The sequence below is a fragment of the Kogia breviceps genome, chromosome 14 (genome assembly GCF_026419965.1).
Source record: "Kogia breviceps isolate mKogBre1 chromosome 14, mKogBre1 haplotype 1, whole genome shotgun sequence".
Classification (NCBI taxonomy): domain Eukaryota; kingdom Metazoa; phylum Chordata; class Mammalia; order Artiodactyla; family Physeteridae; genus Kogia; species Kogia breviceps.
In genome coordinates this window covers 69,552,186-69,574,505 of record NC_081323.1, presented here as the reverse complement: position 1 = coordinate 69,574,505, position 22,320 = coordinate 69,552,186, and the positions used below count along the sequence as shown (strand labels likewise).

General features: G+C 52.8%; 2 protein-coding genes across 5 annotated transcripts in view; both read right to left on the bottom strand.

Moving 5' to 3' along the window:
* SDR42E2 (short chain dehydrogenase/reductase family 42E, member 2) overlaps positions 1 to 7,814 on the bottom strand; it is a 32,127-nt gene extending 24,313 nt beyond the window's left edge. For 2 of the 4 annotated variants that reach the window (XM_067011777.1, XM_067011775.1), the window contains exons 1-4: positions 7,742 to 7,814; positions 4,351 to 5,838; positions 3,806 to 3,901; positions 905 to 980 (exon numbers count right to left, since the gene is read on the bottom strand). In XM_067011777.1, coding sequence (XP_066867878.1) covers positions 905 to 980; positions 3,806 to 3,901; positions 4,351 to 5,802 — 1,624 coding nt within the window. In that variant the 5' untranslated portion in view covers positions 5,803 to 5,838; positions 7,742 to 7,814. Of the gene's footprint in view, positions 1 to 904; positions 981 to 1,681; positions 1,801 to 2,479; positions 2,538 to 3,805; positions 3,902 to 4,350; positions 5,938 to 7,741 lie in introns of those variants that run through there. The other 2 variants (XM_067011778.1, XM_067011776.1) reach the window with 2 other exon arrangements.
* A 3,414-nt stretch (positions 7,815 to 11,228) lies between these two features.
* The window catches only part of VWA3A (von Willebrand factor A domain containing 3A), a 45,232-nt gene continuing 34,140 nt past the window's right edge, over positions 11,229 to 22,320 (bottom strand). Inside the window, 11 exon segments of the mRNA XM_059036973.2 lie at positions 11,229 to 11,699; positions 12,006 to 12,071; positions 12,189 to 12,357; positions 13,796 to 13,919; positions 14,644 to 14,795; positions 15,211 to 15,355; positions 15,825 to 15,969; positions 18,985 to 19,093; positions 20,302 to 20,439; positions 21,290 to 21,387; positions 21,939 to 22,049. Of these exon segments, the coding sequence (XP_058892956.2) occupies positions 11,509 to 11,699; positions 12,006 to 12,071; positions 12,189 to 12,357; positions 13,796 to 13,919; positions 14,644 to 14,795; positions 15,211 to 15,355; positions 15,825 to 15,969; positions 18,985 to 19,093; positions 20,302 to 20,439; positions 21,290 to 21,387; positions 21,939 to 22,049 (1,448 nt within the window). The 3' untranslated portion in view covers positions 11,229 to 11,508.

Genomic DNA, 22,320 nt, shown 5'->3' with positions numbered 1-22,320 from the left:
ATTTCAGAAAGCAAATAATGATAATTTAGATAGCAGGAATCTTTCTGAATCTATTGATATTTGACTCCTGAGTTTGGAAAGCAAGGGGTAGCTAAGGTTCTTACCTCATATGGATGCTATGAAGAGTTATTGAGACTTTTGCAGGTAAAATCAGCATGGAAAATAGGGCTTGGCATGTAGTAAGCACTCAATAAACACAAAATGTCCATGTTGGTTTTTTTTTTTTTTTAACAGTGCCCATCATTATTTTATTCTCACTCAAGCTCTTTGAGGTAAATTCCACTATCCATTTTTTCATAGGTGAGGAATCTGAGGCTGGGAGAGGGTAAGTGCATTGCCCAAGATCACATAGCTGAGAGGCGGTGGAGCTTGGATTTGAACTCAGTTCAGTCTGATGCCAGTACGTGGGTGCTTAGCCACTGTGCCATGCTGCCACCTGTCCTTAATCTACTATTGTTTCTCTATCACAATACAGTAAAAAGAGGCAATCCAGTAAGGCAGCCAAGGCCAAGTTTTCTGGCAGTTACTGAAGGGCCCCTCACTTGCACAGCCCTTCCAAAGCGCTATACTTCATGCATATTCATAAGTTTGTACTTTTATAAAGAGGGTCCCCAAAACTGGATCCCCTCCTATGTGGCAGAAAAGAGAGCTAGACATGGACTAGCTCAAGTGTCTCCCCACCAGGCCATGAGCAATGTGAGGGCAGAGATTGGGCCTGACGTTTTCCAGGCTGTATCCCTGGGTGCTCAGAATTTGTTGGATGATGAATGTCCAAGGCCCTGGGGAAGTGTTCTTCGGAAGGAAGCGGGGAACATACCAGCTAAAAGCTAGAATCGCACATGTGCTCCAGGGAGGGAGCAGTGGGTTTGCACGTTGGCTGTGAGCAGGGCCCCCCAGTACTCACCTGGGAGAGGCGTCCCGTTGGCCATGAGGATCAACTGGTCGGCAATGGCTTTAGTTCGGGAGTAGTGGTCCATGTGCTATCAGAGGACAGGGAGCACAGAGCCACCGAACGGGGGTCAGAGACACTGCTGGCCACACCCGCCCGGCCCACCCAGCCCTCCCGGCCCCAGGGCTGTACCTCTGCTTCAGACCACATGGGGGTTCACTTCTGGGACCCCCCCACTGGGAAATGGCCAGGCCCTGAGCCCCACTCCCCCTCCTCTCCCTCTGGGTGGGAGCCACAGGAACAGAGGAGAGAGTTCAGAGCAGTAAAAATGACCAGGGGCTCGCTGATTCAGGGAGGCTCCCGCAAACCACAATGCCTGCTCTGGGATGTGAACGCTGGGCGTGAGTTGATGGATTGTTCACATGGAGTCCTTTAGTGCTCACGGGGCATTTTCACATACATCAACTCATTTCCGGGTCTCCACGCCCCCATAGGGTGGTGCTATCACACCCAGATGAAGAAGGAGAGCCTCCAAGTGAAGTGGTTTGCTCAGGGTTCCACAGTAGAAAGTGGCTTTGCTGGTTCAAGGCCAGGTCTATGTGATTTCAAAGCTCCTACTGGCACGACCAGCCAAAACAGGAGAAGGCTTTTGTGCCACGCCGTTTCGGGGACCCTTTCTTCCTGGGTCTCACCCTGAGTTGTGAAATTGATGCTGGCTCCGCCCATCCCTACCCTTTGGACTGTGGGTTCCAAGTCCATTGGCCCCGCCCACCTCTCCTGGAAGCCAGGTACCTTCTCCAGTGGGAAATATGGCACAGAGTCCTCATCGCCCTGTTCTATGGGCTTCCCGCCGAATGCGACATTGACGGTGCTGGTGTAGACAAGCCTTGGAACCCGCCGGTGGACACAAACTACAGCGACAGGTCACACGGCAACACACACACACACACACACACACAGCTGATGTGAGCAGGGAGCTGGCTGAGGAGGAACCCATGGGGACCTCTGTGGTGAATCCTCCACCCAGCCTCCTGCACACATCCTGGCTCGGGGCGGAAGAGCCTCCTTCCCTTAACTTGGGGAGGGGTCAAGTCCCCGCTCCCTGGGCCCTTGGGGGCCGGGCTGGCTCATTCTTCCTTCTCAGTGTGGCTGCGGCCCCTTAGCTACCTTGCCAGGGACAGGTCAGAAGAAAGTCTCACTCAGTGGGGACATAGGGAAAACACACTCTAGAATCAGAGAGAAAAACGGGATGCAGGACAAGGCAGGACATGCCCAGAGAGCCCAGATGTGAGTTTTCTAATTTGGTGCTTCAGCAACTTTTCTTGCTCCCAACCCCTAACCCCTCTGTGCAAACTCCACTCCCCGTGTCCCCAGACACACTGAGGCCACGCTGAGCCCATGCCGGGGCCTGGGCAGGCCTGCAGAACAGAAAGAATGTGCTGCCCACAGGCCCTCTACTGGGGAGGGTGGGGGTCGGGGGGAGGCTCCCACCTTTGTCCCCCTGCCCTGTCCCCCCAGAGCCGGGCCTGTGCAGGGGTGGGGAGAGAAGAACAAACACACAGCAGGTCACACTCTGCTCTGAGCGCCTACCATCAATCACTAGTTTGGTGCCTCCAACATTTATAGACTCAATCTGCTCTTTTTGCAGCTAAAAGACAAGACGGAGGTGGGAGAGTCGGGGTGCTGTCTCATGCCTTGTAGCTGAGGCCGTGAGGCTGGGCTTGGGTAGCAGGGCGGGGGGCTGCAGCTCAGAGGCAGGGATCCCGAGGGGCCCATGGGCAGGGCAGGGCCCCTGGGCTCTAGTGCCCCTTCCTGCCACCATATGCCTGGACCACAGGGGAGGTTCTACCCCTCCTCTGGCCATCAGCTCCTTCATCTATGAAGTGAGGAAAGACCCCCTTGGGTGGTCAGCAGGATTTAAAAAGCCCCATGAGAGGACAGGGTACAGGGCTTGACACAGAAAAGAGCCTCAGATGTGTTGGATTGTTTCCTGGCTCTAGAAGTCTCAGCTTCCTTATCCGTAAGACGGACAAGTAATACTGTCCCTACCCAAGTGAGAGGGCTAGGCTTTGAAAAATAAAAACAACTGGGCTACAGGGAGAGCTGCTTGTGCGCCAGGGATGGGGCGAGGCCTTTACATCTCATTGAATCCCTACAACCACATGGGAGGTGGGTTCCCTATTGATTTTCAAACTATATTTATTCTTGTTGTGGTTGTTTTCAATAGGTAATACAATCACAAGGTTAAAAATAACTCAAACAGAAAAACAAGAATGCAATGAAGAGGAAATTTCCCTCCCACTCCTGATTCCAAGTCTCCCTTTTCCCTCCCCAGACTGTTACCAGTCTCTGTGTTTCTAGAGATAATCGACACATTAATATCAGCGCACACACAATGTGTGAGTATATAGCTTTTTTTAAAACAAAAATCAGTGTCAAACACTGTTTTCGTACCTTGGAAATTGTTCTGTTATCAGTACCTATCGAGTTATCTCATTCTTTTGAATGGCTGCCTAGAATTTCATCGTTTAGCTATATCACAATTTATTTAAATAATCTCCAACGGATGGGCATTTCAGTTATTTCCTGTTTTGTTATTAAAAACAATGCTACAAATACATAACTCAGTGTAGTTTCTGAGTCAAAGGGTATTGCATGCTTTGGTAGATACTCTTATACTGCTCTCTGGGGAGGTCGTGACATAAGTACTAGTAGTGTCCTCACTCTACAGGTGAGGAAACAGAGGCTCAGAGAGGTTAACTTTCCTAGCCACACAGGCAGAAAATGGCAGAACTGGCATTTGGTCCCATGGGTGTAGCCCAAATCCTCCCTGGAGTAGGTGAAGAGCACGATGAATGCCAGGCATGAAGCGGGCAGGCAGAGCCAGGACCCAAGCCTTGCATGTGAGACACTCACCTGCTCGGCACCGGACATTCCGCAGGAGGCCATGTGGAAGACACAGTCCACCCCTTCGAAGGCGCGGTGCAGGGCTTCTGCATCGCGGACATCAGCCTGAAACAGAGAAGGAATACACGGAGGTAGGAGGTCTGGGTCCAAGACAATCAGAGGTAACAGCTGTGCCAGGTCCCGGGGCCGGGCCCCTCACCCCACCCAGGCCCACAGCACCTGCAGGGCCCAGACAGGCTTTGGGGCAGGATTTACTAGATGATCCATTTATGGAGCTAAGTCACAGAGGCTGTGCTCAGTGTTTTACATGCACTGTCTTCTCAACTCCCCACGAGACCCTTGCGAAGCAGATATTGTTAGTGTCCCCTTTCTGTGGATGAAGACGTGAGGCTCAGAGGTGCGAGACCCTGTGGCCAAGGCTGCCCAGCTGGGAGCTGGAGTTGGAGCTTAAACAGTCTGACTCCGAAGCCTGTGCTCTCAACGCCAGGCACTGGTTACACATCAGACCCCATCCCCTGACCTCCACCACCAGCCTGCCCCCGCCATCACTGCACCTGGATGAACTCGGTTCCCGGGCACAGCACCCACTGGGGTCTGCGGAGGTCGAGCAGGATGACAGAAGTGCCGCTCTTGGCCAGGCTGGAACCCAGGGTAAAGCCCAGGTAGCCTCCTCCTCCAGTCACCAGAACCTTCTGCTTAGAGGTCTGCACAGGTGTGGCCTGAGTCTTCTGCTGCAGTACTGGCACTGGGGCTGTCACTGGCTCACTGGGTTTCTGCCCAGCCCCTGATTCCCGTCTGGGCCCAGGCCCTACCCCTGACCCAGATAAAGGTGCAGCTCCTGAACCAGGTACTGACCCAGCTCCTGGCCCAGGCCCCAGAGCTGGTCCAGGTGCTGAAGCAGCACTAGGCCCTGGTCCAGGCCCCAACACTGCGCCAGACCCTTGTCTGGGCCCCAGAACAGCACTAGGCTCCTTCCCAGGCTCTGACACTGCTGCTCCAGTCCCTGGCCCAGCTCCTGAAGAAGCCCCAGGCCCTGGTCCAGGCCCCAACACTGCGCCAGACCCTTGTCTGGGTCCCAGAACAGCACTAGGCTCCTTCCCAGGCTCTGTCACTGCTCCAGTCCCTGGCCCAGCTCCTGAAGAAGCCCCAGGCCCTGGTCCAGGCCCCAACACTGCGCCAGACCCTTGTCTGGGCCCCAGAACAGCACTAGGCTCCTTCCCAGGCTCTGACACTGCTCCAGTCCCTGGCCCAGCTCCTGAAGAAGCCCCAGGCCCTGGTCCAGGCCCCAACACTGCGCCAGACCCTTGTCTGGGCCCCAGAACAGCACTAGGCTCCTTCCCAGGCTCTGACACTGCTCCAGTCCCTGGCCCAGCTCCTGAAGAAGCCCCAGGCCCTGGTCCAGGCCCCAACACTGCACCAGACCCTTGTCTGGGTCCCAGAACAGCACTAGGCTCCTTCCCAGGCTCTGACACTGCTGCTCCAGTCCCTGGCCCAGCTCCTGAAGAAGCCCCAGGCCCTGGTCCAGGCCCCAACACTGCGCCAGACCCTTGTCTGGGTCCCAGAACAGCACTAGGCTCCTTCCCAGGCCCTGACACTGCTCCAGTCCCTGGCCCCGCTCCTGAAGCAGCACCAGGCCTTGATCCAGGTTCTAGAACCACACCAGGCCCCAGCCCAGGCCCCGGAACAGTACCAGGCCCCAACCCAGGCCCCAGAACAGTACCAGGACTCGACCCAGGCGCTGGAACAGTACCAGGCCCAGGTCCAGGTCCTGACACAGCACCAGGCCCCGGCCCAGGTCTGGACACAGCAGCAGGCCCTGGTCCAGGTTCTAGAACCACACCAGACCCTGGCCCAGGTCTGGACACAGCACCAGGCCCCGGCCCAGGCCCTGACTCAGACCCCAGGCTTGAGACCCCACCCCAGGCCTGGCAGACAGGGCAGCTCTGCTCGCCCTGCCCCGCAGCTTTGCAGGCCTCTGGGGAGGAGCCTGCCGGGTTGGGCTTCATCTTCTACTGAGCCATGTGGACCTGGGATCTGTCCACCTGTAGGAAAAAACAAAAGAACGTATGTTCTAGAGTTGTCTCAACTCATGAGGATTATCAGACCCCTGGGGGCTTAGGAGACCTCCTGGTAGTAATTAGAGACTCTCTGAGTTCCCAGACCTGTCCCTTTCAGAATCTTGAGAATTTCCAAGGTGGCTGCTGCCTTCCTCAAAGAGAGTCAGAGACAAAGCAGCCAGGCCTTGGGTTTCACAGCTCAGGAGACCGAGGCCCAAAGTCACACCGCACGGCTGAGATTGACAGCAAGAATTCCTGACTTCTCTACCAGTTCCTTAAAATCGCGGTTCCCATGTAGTACAGAGGGAGACAGATCAACTCGTGCCAAGGGGAACCCCACCTGACTCGGGGGTGACTGCTTTCTGATGGGGAAATGGGGAGGGCCTCCTGGAGAAGGAGAGAAGGGAGGAATCCCCATGGGATCCAAAGGGCCTTGGAAACTTGCACAAGTGCTCCACCACCTCTGCCCTGGCAACCGCTGCCTCTGGTTCTCCCAGGTCCCCCAGCAGTGCAGACGGCTGGCACCACAAGGCCTACCAAGCCCCCTGTGGGCTTCAGGATCAGGTCTGTGGGTCTCGGGGGGCCAGCACTGCGGATCTCGTCCTCCTCACTCTAGACTTAAAGCGAGCCAGGCTGTCAGTCACGGTTACCATCGTCTCACCCCCAGCCCCCCACCTCCTGCTCCACCTGAGGATCAGGCTGGCCCGGAGGCCGGATCACCATTATCATCATTAATAACAGCAGCAACCGTGTACTGTCAGCCTGCTGTGCGCCAGGCCCCGTGGATACAGAGAGAGGTGAACTCTGCCCCGTGTGGCACACGGTGGCTGTAAAAAAAAGAACAGGCGCCACTGGGTGACCGAATGACTGAGTGATGAGCCCCACAGGTGTTGGTGGTGGTGGTCACGGGGCAGGGACGGGGACAGCTGTACAGCATCTTCTAGTCTCCTCTGTCACTGCCCTGCTCCCCGAAGTCTGAGTGAGGGATATAGTCATGCCCCATACAAGCACTGACACTCATGGGTGTAACAGGGAGGGGAGACACCCCAGATGTCAGTCGTCACAGGGGATGGGTCTAATTCCTCCACTGGGAGGGGGTATACAACCACAGAGTGGCGCCCTCCTCTACCCAGGCCCAGGGGACTCTGTCCTGGGGAAGCGTTTGTGGCATCAGAACTGTCTTTCTATCCTATGGGGCTGCTTCCAGAAACAAAGGCTGGGACCCTGCCTCAGGTCCCATTTGCTGGGTGTGCCCTTGGACAAGGTCCTTATAACCTCACTGCACCTCAGTATCCACGTCTGTCAAATGAACCCCCATAACTGCCACAGATGGCAGAGTCCTCACAGACCACTGGCATGCACACTCCAAGAAGGTTTGGGTCACTATAGGGTGCATGGCACCCAGTCCTCTGCCTGGCACAAAGCAGGCCGTCAGTAAACAGCCGCTGAGTGAATGAAACCACTCAGGTCTGTTCTGCATGAGGGAGCCTAGGGCCAAGCACCCGGCTGACCCCCAAGGCACTGCCCCATTTAATCCTCCTGGCGGTCCTGTGCAGCGGGGGCTACTGTTCCCATCATCCGGGGAGGGAAACTGAGGCTCGGAGAACATTTGCGAACTCTGATGGAGTCTCAGTGAATGGCTGGCTCTGGACCCAGGTCGCTGGGGACCCAAAGCGGGGTTGGGTGAAAGGAATCGGTGGAAGATGGTCAGGGACCACCCCCCACCCCGGGCGCGCGGGCGCCCGCCTCGATGGGGCGGCAGGAGCGGACCCCCAAGCGGAGAGCGGCCGCCTGGCAGCTCGGGGGCGGGTCCGCCCTGCTGCCGCGTGCGCCCACCCCCCCCCCCCACCCCCCCGCGTCCCCAGCCTCACGCCCTGGCTGCGCTCACCCGGCCCGGCTCCCGCGGCGCTGCGTGATCCCGGCTGCAACCCCGCGTCAGTCAGTCTCCGCGCAGAGCCCGGCGCTACGGGGCTGCCCCCTCCTCGGGGCGGGGCCGGCCTGGGCTCCTGGGACCGCCCCGAGCCCGCCCCGCGCCGGTTTCCTGCGTCCCGGCTGCACCCACTACGCCCTCCGCCGCAACCGTCGTCTGTAAGGCGGGGACACGCACGCTCTCCCAGAGGGGAAACTGAGGCCGGTCGATGGGTGAAATGGGCCACGATGCTAGTGGGGAAAAGGCGCGAAGGTCCTGCGTGCTGGTCCGGGTCCTGCTCGCATAGACGGCCTGGAACCCCAAGAAACGGTGTTTCTTTCTCCACCCACCTACCCATCCATGTCCTCTCCCACGTGGTCCCGTCTGTTCAGCCTGCCTCTTGCCTTCTTTCCTCCTGCCCTCCCTCCTTCCTCTCTCTCATCTATTCATTATCCCGCCTATTCTTCCATCCATCTCTTTGTCTATTCATCCATCCTTCCACCAATTTTAAACTATTTTTTTGTCCATTCGTCCATTCATCTATTCACCCGTTATTCTGTCTTTCCACCTATCTATCCATCAAGGCTTCCATCCATCCAGTTCATTTCGATCTTTCTTTCCTGCCTTCCACCCATCTATCTACCCTTCCTTTCTTACATCCTTCCACCCACCTCTGGGTTAGCCATTCTCCAATGCCATCATTCCACATTTAATAGGTGATTCTTCAGTGCTGTCCTTTCCCTTGCACTGGGGACCCAGATGGATCGCACCATCCCTGGAAAATTCATTTGTAAGTGCCAGTGGCAGAGGGCAGGCATGTGCCCAACAGTGGGCACAGCTGCAGAGCACCAAAGGCTGGTTACTTCGGTTTGAAGAGGGCTACTGGAAAGGCTTCACCTAAATGAACCTCCTCTGTGGACATAGGTGGGTGTGGGGAAGAGAAAAAACTCAGCCAGCACATGCGATGTGCCAGGTGGTAAGGTATCTTGCTTAATCCTCACAACTCTGTTTTAGCCCAATTTTAGAGACAGTGAAGCAGGTTCAAAGGGATAAAAAGGGGCTCAGAGTGTAGTGGGAAAAGGCCATGGGGTCAGCCCTGGGTTTAAGTCTTGGCCCTGCTACTTTCTTGTTGTGTGTTTGGGTAGCTACAAGGCTCGGTTTCCTCATCCACTAACAGGAACTAGCATGTACTTTACAGTTGTGATGTTGCAAGCCTTGTGGCTCACAAGGTACCATATGCAGAATGCTGAGTATTGTGCCTGCCCAGTTGGTGCTCAACCAATGGTAGCTGTTATCATCATTATATGAGAGGAGGTTGGGATTCAAACCCAGCACCTGTGATTCGCTACTTTGCAAACCATGTCTCTGGTCTGTCCTTCCATTCACAAAGACCAGCCTCTTCCTCTCCCACCAGCAGGGCTGGAGAACGCTTGTTCCACAGGCCCAAGTGTCATCTGGCTGGTGTCATCTCATGAGGAGAAGCATAATTTACAATACAAGTGTTATAGCTGAACTGTGCCCCCCTCAAGTTCATATGTTGAAGTCCTAAGCCCCAGTGCCTCAGCATGCGACCTTAGCTGGGAATAGAGTCGTTGCAGATGTAATTAAAGATAAGGTCATACTAGAGTAGGGCCCTGATCCAGTATGACTGGCATCCTTATAAAAAGGGGAAATTTGGACACAGACATGTGCACAAGGAGAGCATCACGGGAAGATTGGAGTTATGCTGCCAGAAGCAAGGAACTGATAGAAGCCAGGAGAGATGCCTGGAACAGACCTTTCCCGGTGCCTTCAGAGGGAGCATGGGCCTGTCTGTACCTTGATCTCGGACTTCCAGCCTCCAGAGCCGGAGACAATACACTTGTGTTATTACGGCCACTCAGTCTGTGGTACTTTGTTATGACGGCCTGAGTGACATACTATAGCGACCACAGGCGTGGATAGAGATGATGCAGAGGGCAGCTGTCCAAGACAGTGACCAGACTGAGACCCACTGTGGAAGGGGCTGTGATCACTGCTGTCTCCCTGGGCCAGTACAGAGCCTGGCCAAAGCCATGGCTTGTCAAGTCTCAGTAAACTGTGTTTTTAAACAATCTGATGAATTTTTACTTATGTATATATCAATGTAACCACCGCCAGATCAAGGTATAGCCCCCTTGTGGCCCCAACACACAAGGTAATCACTATTCTGACTTCTGTCACCAAACAGTAGTTTTGCCTATTCTTGAACTTCATATAAATGGAATTATACTGTATGTACTCTTGTGTGTCTGGTTTCTTCTGCCCAATATTGCTCATAAAATTGATGCAGCTTGTTGAATATAGCTGTAGCTCATTCTTTTAAATTGATGTGTAGTACTCCACTGCACAGATGTGTCACAATTTATCTGTCCCTTCTACCATTGATGGGCATTTAAGTAGTTTCCATTTTCTGACCCTTACGAATAAAGTTGCTGTAAACATTCTTGTGTATGTCTTTTGTCGAACGTGGGCACTCATTTCTCTTGGAGTGGAATTGCTGGCAGAGAGAAGGCACACGTTCTACTTTGGTGAAAATTGCCAGACAGTTTTCCAGCGTGGTTGCACCAAGTTACGCCGCGCCACCCTGCACTCCAGCAACGCGTGAGGGTACCTATCTTCATATTGGCAGCCTTTACTTTTAGCCACTCTGGTGGGTGTGTAGTGGTTCTCACTGTAGGTTTGCTTTTTTGTTTTGGTTTGGTTTGGTTTGGTTTGGTTTTTTTGCGGTACGCGGGCCTCTCGCTGTTGTGGCCTCTCCCGTTGCGGAGCACAGGCTCCGGACGCGCAGGCTCAGCGGCCATGGCTCACGGGCCCAGCCGCTCCGCGGCACGTGGGATCTTCCCGGATCGGGGCACGAACCCGCATCCCCTGCATCGGCAGGCGGACTCTCAAGCACTGTGCCACCAGGGAAACCCCTCACTGTAGTTTTAATTAGCATTTCACTGATGGGTAAGGCTGTTGAGCACCTATTTTCATATACCTCTTGCTCATTTATACCTGTCTGAGCCTTTTGTCCATTAAAAAAAAATAGGATGTTTATCATTTTCTTATAGATTCAGAGTTCTTCATATATCTAGATACGAGTCTTTTAATGAAGTTTTATCACACCAAAAATTTACACAGAGAGACACACACACACACACACACCAATGATCACATCCATTTAAAAGTAACTATGATCCTATTAATTAAATAAAAGCAATTTTCCCTGTCTTAGAAATGACCCCAGCTGACAAAACACATGACACAGTCATTGCATAGGTACACAGTGGGGCTGGTCCAGCAGGTCCAGCCCGATTTTCACAGGCTTGAGCTGAGCATTCACTCTGGACTGGGCTCCAGAGCAGACTTCAGTTCAGTTCAGATGAGCAGGGGCGGTGGGTGGCGGTGAGACTCACTTGTTTCTTCTTCCTCCAAGATGGGCTGACGGTGAGTCTGCATCGCACCCGTGGATCAGGTTGGTGGGGAAGCACAGAGCAAGAGGACTGGGGCAGAAACAATCGCATCTGCCTGGTCTCCAGAGCTGGGCTCTCACAACTAAGCTTCATGCTCACTGTTTACTATGGGTCTGCCACGTGGCAGATTCTTGGGACCCAGAGATGGTTAGGACACCAGCCTCATCCTGAGGGAGCTCACGGTCAAGGAGAAGAGACAAGGGAGCAAGGGAGCATAACGTGGAGTGCTAAGTATAGTTAAGTGTCACCTCTATAAAGAGGGATGTGTGGTCAGGATGCTATGGGGGGAAGACTGGAATCTCCCAGCTCTTGATGGGTCCCAGGGGCATCTGCACAGTGGAGTTGATGCCACTTGCACTGTGCCTGCATGGACGAGAAGGAGTCACCAGGCACAGGGCGGCAGAAGGATATTCCAAGCAGGGGGCTCAGTGCAGGACTTCCAGCAAGTGACAGTCTGGTGACTGAAGTGTGTTGGGGACAAGGTGGGAACATTAGGGTGGACCCAGGGATAGAGGGCTTTCCTCTCTCAGCTTCCAGGGAGTCCTGGTGCCTGGAATCACGCTGGTCTGTGGGTTACAGCTTTCTAGGGCCCCTTTCCCTCTGGGCCAACATTCGCTGAGTGGGTCCTTGTAGGATTGCCTTTCTATTTAGAGGACTCATTGTTTCTGATCCCACCCCCCCATAGCCACTGCTGTCCACAGAATGGAGCCTGCTGCCTGGCCCTTGACGAACACTCAAACGTTGACGAGTTCATCCCCTCCCCTTACCTGGGAACACTTTTCTAAAACGGAGCGACCTTCGGTTCTGTGTTGTTTTTCTTCTGGAGTTGGGACCTAGTGAACAGGAGATGAAGAAAGATGGACCCTCGATGCCCAAATTTCTGGGCCTGGCAGGGAGAAGCAGGGCAGGGGCTCTTGGAGCAAGGGTGTCATGACCGAATGGGCACTGACCTGATGGAGGCCCAGGGTCTGGGTGGGCTGGAGCCACGAGGCAGGTGGGAGGGGCTGCTTGAAGGGCATTCCTGAAGGACTGGGCCTGCCAGAGGAAGCTTCTGGCTTTGGTGATCTCCTGGGCCAATCTCCTTAAATCATCTCCTTCAAATAGTGGCAGCATGGGGTCCTTGAAAAGGGGAAATGAGTATGAAGTTAGATCCGTTAAATGACTGGGTGGAACCTGAAAATCCAAAATCTCTGGAGAAAAGTTTTAGAGTGAACTCCAAGCAGCCTTCCTCCCAGTGCAGGAAATCTTGTGGGCCTCAGCTCGCATGTTTCCAGGGACAGGGAGCTCACCACCTGTCAAGGCAGTCATTCTGCAAAGAGGACACTTTGCAGTTAGATGTCTAAGAGTCACTATAGGGAGGGGATGGTGGAAACTAAGAGGGTCTCTGGACTTCACTGAAGTCAGCACATCTCTGCCCAGTAGAACAGAAGAAGTATATACACCTTATCTCACTGTTAATCAGTAAAACCTATCCAGCCCCTTCTCTATTTCTTCTAGTAAAACAGCTCCACAGACATGCCTTTTTCTTATGTCAACTAATGAAATTCTAGAGCCTAGCCTTAAAAGTACAAATTCTCACAATTAGCAAGAGAAGCTAAGAAAGAGATGAAACTGTTTCTTCTCTCTGGGAGCAGTAGTGGCAAAGCTCCCACTCTGCACCCAGAAACTATTCAAAGAATCTGATTTGATAAGGTATGAAACAGAGAACCTTCCCAATATCGTCATTTGTTTTCCTGTGTAATAAGGATATGGGTGAATATTCATTACTTTTACTTATTCTAATCTCTGTATTATTTGTAATATTTGCCCCTAAAACAGTTACTCAAAGAAATCATGCAAAGCATTGACTTCAAACATTATGCAATGTTCTGTAAACTTTAATTCCCCCCCACCAAAAAAAAAAATTCTGGAATTCTGGTTGTTTGTCTTACTGGATGATTTGTTGGCCTGGAGATGTTGTAATTCACAGCAGCATATTACTAGAAGGTACGAATATGTATATAATTTTTCTATCAGATTGTAAGATCTTATCCTGCATGCATTATAAAACCTATGACTTTACTGTATTTATTTTTAAACAGATCGTTTGAATATCTGGGCTTCAATGAATTTAAGGTGGGAAGACAGAAATATGCAGGAATTAAAGCACAGAATTTAGGAGCATGGGTGTCTGGGCTCTGGCTCTACCATTTACTCTGACTTTAGGTGTATTCCTAAACTTGGCTGAGCCTGTTCATTCATCTGTTAAATGGGTATAACAATGGCTGGAAGGCTTAAAAGAGGTAATTTACATAATGCAACAAACCTGTAGCATGTAGGAAGTGCTCAGTGAATGTGAACTGTTCTACTATTAAATAATGCCCCTAACCCTGCTTCTTTCCCAGCCTCGAGGGGAGGCAGCCTAAAAGGAGAGCAGCAGGGAAACACAACCTTTTTTAGTCAATACTTTGTTTTACAAGAGAAGCAGCAATCTTATCAATCAGGAGGAAAAAGCCACGCCTGTTGACATGTTATTGAGCTGTTTCAACAGAACTCACCCAGTAGCTCCACAACCTACCCTTTGGTCGGTGAAGCCCCTGGTCAGCAGGCCCTGCATTTTGAAGAGCGAGTCCTCACCGACAGGGCAGTGAGAGCAACCCCCAGTAAGAGAGGCCAGATCTCTCAAGAAGTTAACCACCGTCCTGCGGGGAGGAACCGAGGGCTGGGGCCAGGCCCACCGAGGTCTCTGTGAGCCCCCAGCCCCTGGGGAAGTCACATGAGTGGGGTAAGGGGTCTTGGACCTTGAGGTCCAAGTCTCTGTGCCACTGAGACTGTGTCAGCATCACCAAGCCCACTCTCCCAGCTGGTATTTGGGTGGCAGGGGCTACTGCTGTGTGAAGTGGATTCACCGTATGAGGGTCACCCTCAAAGCACGGGGCCCCATTCCTTAACTGGACATCTATCCAGCGCCCACTATGTGTCTGGCCTGGCAGGGACACCGTGTAAACCTTTACGGAGCTCACAGTTTAGACAGAGATTAAATATGAATGTTCTGAAGGAGCTGAATCTCTCCTGTCTAACATACGTTCTTCTATAAAAATAACCACAGTTACTTTAAACTTTTTCCCCCTAAATATTCACAAATGTGCCCCTAAGGAAGACGAAATGGGAGAACACAGCGTGTGACTGTGGGAATCGGTGCAAGTCCATTTCCACGCTGGAGAAAGTCAGGATGCTGACGGGTGGGCAGGGGCACAGAGGGCTCTCTCCGGTGCAATGCCCGCCCAGGGCCTCCTAACTGCTCACACACAGGACTTGGGCCCAGGAGAGCTCAGCGTCTAATGTGAGTCCCTGGATTAGGCAAGGATCAGCCTTGCCCCTCAGACACGCGGCCGTGGGGAAGGGATACAACTCCTCACCGCCCACCTTTCTGAGCAGTTCAGGGAAACGGTGTGCACTTTCACGTCTCTCTTCTCCTTGAGTCTTTGGACTTCACTGAGGATAAGGCTGCAGCTTGTATCTGGCTTCCCGTCTGTCAGGAGGCACAGTCCTTCCACATCAGGAAAACTGAAAGCTTTCTGAAAGAGCATGTCGGTTGTCTGGCTCAGAAGAGGGGCCAACCAGGACTCAGAAACCACTGGCCTGCTGTCCCCAAGTCTGGTTGGATCTCACCAACTTGTCATTAAGACTGAGAGCCTCCTCTTTCAGCCTATGACAGACCAGGAAGCTGCTGAAGTTTAGGAGAAAGAGCTCGGCCCACTTCCTAGCTGGTTAACCCCAAGCAAGTCACTTAACCTCTCTGGGCCTCTGTGTCTTCAGCTATAAAGCGAGAACAGCGAGAATCTCATCCTCACTGGGTTGCTGGGAAGATGAAATGATTTGACAGTAAATTCTAAAGTGCTCTTTGTAAACTGCAAAGCATGGCGCAATGTCAGGATAGGGGTGATGGTATTTCTGCTTTGCCACTGGGTCGGGCTTGGTGGTGGAACTCGCCAGCAATGCTTGCAAGACTGAGGTGCTCCCCTGAGCACGCAGGTTGGTCACCCACTGTATAGCCTCGTGACAGGCTGCATCTGTGGTCCCCACCAGAGTGTCCTGCCACGGCTATAGGCCCTCTGCAAAGCTGAGCAGGTTAAAACTGTGGAGAGCAGAGAAGAGGTGGGGGCCGGAGAGGAGGTGAAAGAGATTGGTTAGAACGCACCAGTCTATATTGACCTCAGGGGAAGTAACCTCCGTGAGGACTCACACCTATCCCTGAAGGCCCTACAGCAAGCCCTGGGCCCCCTGTGGACCACCTGCGAATGAGAACATACACAGTGAAGATTCTGGATGCAGACAGAAATAGATTTAAATCCCACTTCAGCCTCTTACTGGTTATGCAATCTTGGGCAAATGATTTAACCTCTCTAAGCCCTTGTTTCCTTTGCTGAAGAATGGGGATAATCACCGGATCGTTGTACAGACTGAATGACATCACGCATGTAAAGCGCTTGGCACGAGGAAAGTGCTCTCTACGTGTTGAGGAGGGAGTGACCTTGGCCAGGGGAGCCTCAGGAAGTATCCCTTGGATCTCCTGACCCCCGCGCACCAGCACCCCTGCCTCTCACCTGTCACAGTGCTTCCACAGCTGTTCCCAGATCAGCAGAGTGAGCTCTGTCTTCACCTGCTGCAGGGAGGGGCCCATGGATCCCGATGTGTCCAGCAGGACGCACACTTTGCTCTCCAAAATGGCACCAAAGAGTCGGCGGCTCCCTGCTCCGAGGCGGGTGCAGGCAGAGGCAGGGGAGGAGTGAGGGTGGTTTTTCTCACGGCAGCTATCAAATCCAAGGTCTTGCCACACCCATTGCCTGAGCGATCATGGATCAGATGTGAACCCACTGGGAGACGGCCTCTGTGGTGTTGCTAGAGGGGTCATTGTCCAAGGGCAGAGCCGGTGTGTGGACTGGGCTTTGGGAGGTCAAGGTTTCAGCTGTGGCTTTGCCTGGGATGACTTGCCCAAGTGATTATAACTTCCCTGGGCTTGAGTTTCCTCACCCCTAAAGTTAAGTGATTGGGTTAAGCGGTGTCACAGTATTGTTTGGGGCTGGAAATGATGTTACAGAGCGTGCAGTCTGTAGATTGGTTGACAGAAATCAAGTGAGCATGCACCGTGTGCCTGGCACTGAGCAAAGTGCAGTGGAGATGAGAGAGTGTCCCTGCCCTCACAGAGCTGCCAGTCAGGCAAGGAAGACGGATGTTATACCAACAGCTACCACTCTGCTGAGGGTTATGACAAAAAGTTAAGGAGTACATACTTGGGAGAATCTGAGTTTGATGGATGTAGGGTGGGGAGCAGACAAGCTATGGCTGAAGGATGAGAGGGGGTGTGTGTGGAGAGAACAGACTGTGAAAAGCTCTGAGTGGGAGAGAGGAGCATGTCATGCTTGAGGGACAGAGAGGAAGCTGGAGAGGTTGTTAAAGAATTTGGGATTTATCCCAAGGGGAAACAGAGAGGGCCAGTGACTTGCCCAGGGTCACACAGCCTGGCAGCGAAGCCGAGATTCACATCCAGGTCCTCTGATCCACACTTTAAGGCAAGCGCTAACCCCAGCCCTTCTGGTGCCTCAAGGCTAAATGGAGGTAACACGGGGGAAGCCAAGGAGCAGAAGATGGCATGTCCAGCATTCCCGAATCACACCTCAGACCTCATTGGAGGCAGGAGTAGAAAAAATGGAAAACTGCTGCAAAAAGGGTCCACTGGTCTCCAGGAAAAGGTGGCCTGTGCTGGCTGGACACACTGCCCAGGAATCTTCCAGGACTCATCTGGGCTGTTCTCTGGCAATGCTCATGGCAACATGAGGACATGAGGGGAGCCATCCTGAAGTGTGTGGGATGTTCCGCGGGGACAGCCAGCCAGCTGGTCGAGGGGCCTCCCACCACAGAAGGCCAGCTGATCCATCTTGGGAACCAGACAGCGGAAACACCCTGTAAGCCACCGAGCCCCGCCGTTATTGCCTCCCTAACTCTGCTTTCTTCGTCCGTCTCCGTCATCACTACCCTCCCCAGCTATCCTAATCTTTCCCCTGGATTCCTACTAGGTTCGCCTGATCTCACTCCGTCCCCTCAGCAATTTATACTCCACGCAGCAACCAGAGGGATTGTTGCCGATGCTAACTTCATCACTTTCCCCTTATTTAAAACCTTTTAGTGGCTTCCCATTGCTCTTAGGATAAAGTCTGGGCCATGGCCTCATCTCCCTGGAATGGTGGCACCCTTTAATCTCAGCCACCCTGCTTCCTTCAGTCTTTGTACTCAGCCTCCTCCCCCGCTTAGCACCTCAGTCATGCCCTGAGAGTCTTCCCTCTCTTTCCTCAGGTGACGTCTATTCATTCTTCAGATCTCAGCTCAAATGTCACCTCCTCAGGGAAGCCCTCTGTGATCTCTCTGTGCAGGCCCCCTGCCCCTCTCTCACTGCACCATGCCTGTCTCCTCCTTACACTTGTCACCATTGCTCTTTGGGTAACAACTGTCTCCCCCAGACCATATGTTCCATGAGCTCAGGGAACCTGTGGAGTGTTTCCCCTACCACCTCCCCAGCACGGAGCAGGAGAACAACACTTATTCGTTGAATAATGAATGAGTGGCTCAGGGCAGCATCCCCTGGGTACGTTTGGAGGCGTTAGATGGTGTTGGATGGGTAGCTGTACGTGAGGTGGGGGCGCGACTCGTACTACACCAGGAGCGGCTGCACTTCACACTCTCTCCGGCGGGAAGTGTGCGTTGGGAATGGGGAACGCACACGACCTCGTCGCCCCACCTCAGCCTCTGGCCTGACAGCTGCACCCGAGCTTGCCGCCCGCTCCAGAGGCTTTGGAAAGCAGCAGTCAGCCCAAGGACTGTTTATACCAGGTTCTACTGCAGAGGACTGGACCTGATGAATTTGTGCAGGCGCCTGAGTGGCCCACCCTGGGATCCTTCCTCTATCGTCCCAGGAACCCTCCAGGCTCCAAAGCCTGAACTGAGCCTCCGGTTCAGTTCCAGCTGTCTGCCCGGCCTTTTGGACTTGATGCTTCAGACCATCTCCTAACCCCCAGCCCAGCCTCCTCTGGGATGTGAGCCTGGCTCTCCTCAGCCAGCCCTGCCATTCGCCTCTCCCAGAGGGGCCTCGGTGCTCTCTGTAAAGAAGAACAGGGGCGGGCTTCCCTGGTGGCGCAGTGGTTGAGAGTCCGCCTGCCAATGCTGGGGGCGCGGGTTCGTGCCCCAGTCCGGGAGGATCCCACATGCTGCGGAGCGGCTGGGCCCGTGAGCCGTGGCCGCTGGGCCTGTGCGTCCGGAGCCTGTGCTCTGCAACGGGAGAGACCGCAGCGGTGAGAGGCCCACGTACCACAAAAAAAAAAAAGAAGAACAGGGGCATCTTCTCTGTCCAGAGCCCCTCCCACCTCTACCTTCATGGACTGGTATTTAGTATTTAGTATTGATTGGGGCCCAATCAATACTAAATCGAGGCTCCTGAGGGGCAGCAGCCCTTCAGTCACACCCAGGAGGCGAGGTGTGGGAGACGACCTGGCAGAGCGGCCTGAACAGGCCTGGTTCTCCCTGGTGCTCTGGCTTGTGTTCCACCTCCCTGTCATCCAGCACCTTCCCTGACCTCTGAACCCAGAAGTCATGGTGTCCCTGGGTGACAGTCTGTGAGTGCCTAGCCTGGGAAGGACTGACCCTGGGGTCCCTGGGTTGCCCTCCTGGTGCCCGTTATGCCCCTCCGCCCTCCAGGACAGCAGGCAGGCTTACCAGACAGCAGCCATTGCGGCCTTTGGACATAGCACTGCATCACCTTCTCCAGCTGTGTGACGTACGCTTCGATTTCCCTGGGGGTACACTGAATGTGTCTCACCATCCCCTGGATTAAGGCAAGCAAAGGAAAATTCCACCCCCCGCACCCCGTCAGCTATTTCTTCACCTCCCCATTACCCCCTAAAATAGTTCAGTCTACTGTGGTTCACAATTTTTCAAACATTGTTAAGCATACATTTTTGTCTCTTTGTTTAAAAGCTTTTTTCTTTTATCGAACTACCAAATGCATAGTTCTCAGAAGGTGTGTGAGAATTGGGATGATGATTTTTGTGGCAGATGTGGTCAGTGTAATAAGAAAAAACATAGTATCTCTAAATTTTAAATAGAAAACCCTTAATGGTAGGATGGGAGGTCGATAAATTTCAAACTAAAAGATGACCTCCGATGGAGGAGGGGGGCAGCATAATTAAACTCCCATAAAATTTTTCTGGTGGATAATTTTGAAGTTGGTGGCTATTTTTAGCTTGATAGTTGACAATGTCATATCAAAGGACAAGGAGAGAAAATGGGGTCTCTTTTTTTAAAGCACGATTAGATTTTCATTTTCTACTAAATTTACCTGTGTCTACTAAATTTACCTGTCTACTAATTTTCCAGTGTCAAAGCAAAAAAAAAAAAAAAAATGACCCAGGGGCTTCCCTGGTGGCGCAGTGGTTGGGAGCCCGCCTGCCGATGCAGGGGACGCGGGTTCGTGCCCCGGTCCAGGAAGATCCCACGTGCCGCGGAGCGGCTGGGCCCGTGAGCCATGGTCGCTGAGCCTGCGCGTCCGGACCCTGTGCTCCGCAACGGGAGAGGCCACAACAGAGAGAGGCCCACGTACCAAAAAAAAAAAAAAAAAAAAAAAATGACCTCAAAACTAGAAAATAGAGAACCCCCTCACCTCCTGTCATAACTTCTGTTCCCGGTCATCCTGAGGGGACCATCATCAGTATCAGGGTACGGAGTTCTCATTAGGGAGTATTCCAGCCACTGACCTACATTCTCAGCAACTGTTTCTAATTCTCACTCCAATGAGCCCCTCTAACCCTAGGGCATGGTCTCAGGTACTCTGAGGGGCTGACTTTTCTTCCAACAGGATTCTGCATCTCCTATTCCTTGAGGGCAGTCCCCCTTTGGGGGTTGGGGTTCTTAGAAATAGGAATTGAAGCCAGGCGCATACCTTCATGTGGAGTTTTCCCCAACACACTCAGCCATTTGTGCCTGAGAAGAGCCAGGAGGTGGGGGGAAAAAAACCCAGCACCAATCTTGACTTACATTGATCTCTATGCTGGGGAAGATACTGCAGTATCTGGCTGATGCCGACGTCTGTGTTGACTTTTGATTAGTGCACTTGGGACCGAGGTACCTGGAGATCTCCATCTTCAGTTTTTTTAGTCCATAATTTGCTACCCACTTTGAAATAAAGGAAAGAACTATTATCTTGGGTAATCCAGGCTTAATGGAATGATTGACCCATGTTTGAAATCTGTCTTGTATTTGCAATGTGGGGTCCCCAGGTCCTCAATGGGCCTCCATCACATTCAGATTCCTGCCCCTGTGCTGGGGAGAGATGCACAAGAAATACGGGGAACAGGGAACAAAATTTATTGAGCACTTACTACTCCCTCGTCTGGTGGATACTGTTGCCTCCCCAATTTCCATTTCAACCCTCCCCCATGAAATTTGAGTGGAAACCCTGATTGCTCTAAGGTTTAGACTCTAAACCAATGAGGATAGTCTCAGGCTCCTTGTCACAATGAGAGATACAAGAATGGCTCAGTTTAAAGCAATCAGAGCATGGCATCCAGGGTCAGAACCAAGCTCAGACTTTTATTGACCGGTTGTGGGAAGAAAAGAGGTTCTATCTTCTGGATCTGTACAAGAAGGGGGATTTCTGCTGCTTGCACCCAAAAGGATCTGACGTCACTAAGTACTTTACACAAAACATACTTCAATTAATCAGCAATCCTATTAGGTACAATTGTTTTCATTTTATAAAGGAAGACTTTGAGACTGAGTGACTTGCCCAAGGTCACCTAGCTAGGAAGTGGCAGACCCAGGTTCCCACGTAGTTCTACTGAATCCTTATCCTGACACTTTAAACAGTTCCCACGTAGTTCTACTGAAACCTTATCCTGACACTTTAAACAGTCACTCTAAGCAGGTTTGGCCTCAATTCCAAATATACCCACCCTCTTAGAAATAATGGTTGGTGGAAGGAATTATCGCGTGGGGGCATGTGCTGGTGCAGACAGCATAATACCTCTCGGCTGGAGCAGACTGTATCCTTTCTGGGCAACTCAATAGAAGAGCTAGTCCTTCTTAGGCCTCTTCCTTGAGGGTACTTCCTGTACACGAAGCCTGGGAGAAACAGAGCAGGGTTACTTTGTGCAATTCTCTTACGCTAGCCTCCCTTTTGCATGTCAATTTCTCTATCAATCAAGTCAGCTGTAACATCCCTTAGGTGCAATTTGCTGAGAGGTAGGAGGGAGGCTGTTGTGCTGATCTGGGGAAGCATGCTGGGATCTTCCTTCTCTACATGTCAATGAGTTGCTACCAGGACCTGTGCCACTTCACAGCAATCAATCCAGCTGGCCTGGGAGACTCATCTCCACTCCCTTCCCATCAGTCTGAGGACACTGCCCCTCATGCACGGAGCAGGAGCGCCGCGCCCAAGGACCTGGGGAGATGCCGACATCAATTCTTCCCATTCTCCTGCCTGTGTCAAGACTTTGCAAGCTCATTTCCCTGGGCTGGGAGATGTGAGTGGTTTGAGGATAGGCCTGCTTGGGGTGCACTGCTGCCCACGTCCCTGGACTGCGGGAGATTTCTCCTTTCCTTGGGGCCTGATCACCTTCCAGGTCCCATGGGGAAAGGGGGCTGTCCAGAAATCTGTGCAGCCTCCGACTTACCCACATTATTCCCTGTCTCTGTATAGAACAGCGAGAGAGAGGTCTCTGCGTCCCTTGATTTGGTCTTCCTCCTCCGATCTGCAGTCCCTTTTTTCACTGGCTGGGCTGTAGCTAGAGGACATTTGGCCTGTCGGCTGGAGCAGCCCTGAGGGTTTCTGTGGTGAAGCTGTGCAGCTTGGCTTAGAGACTAGTCAACTTCAGCTATGCTCTGCCCTTGAAATGGGGCTCCCAGGGGGATCTGAGGTCCTTTGGGACTACCCGGGTCCTCTGGCCTCCCCTGGATCAGTAAAGCCAGAGCTGCTGATATTTACCAGGCTTGGTGCAAAGTGCTTCCCGTAGCCTGTCTTGTTTTATCCTCATAGTACCCCAGTTCACAGATGAG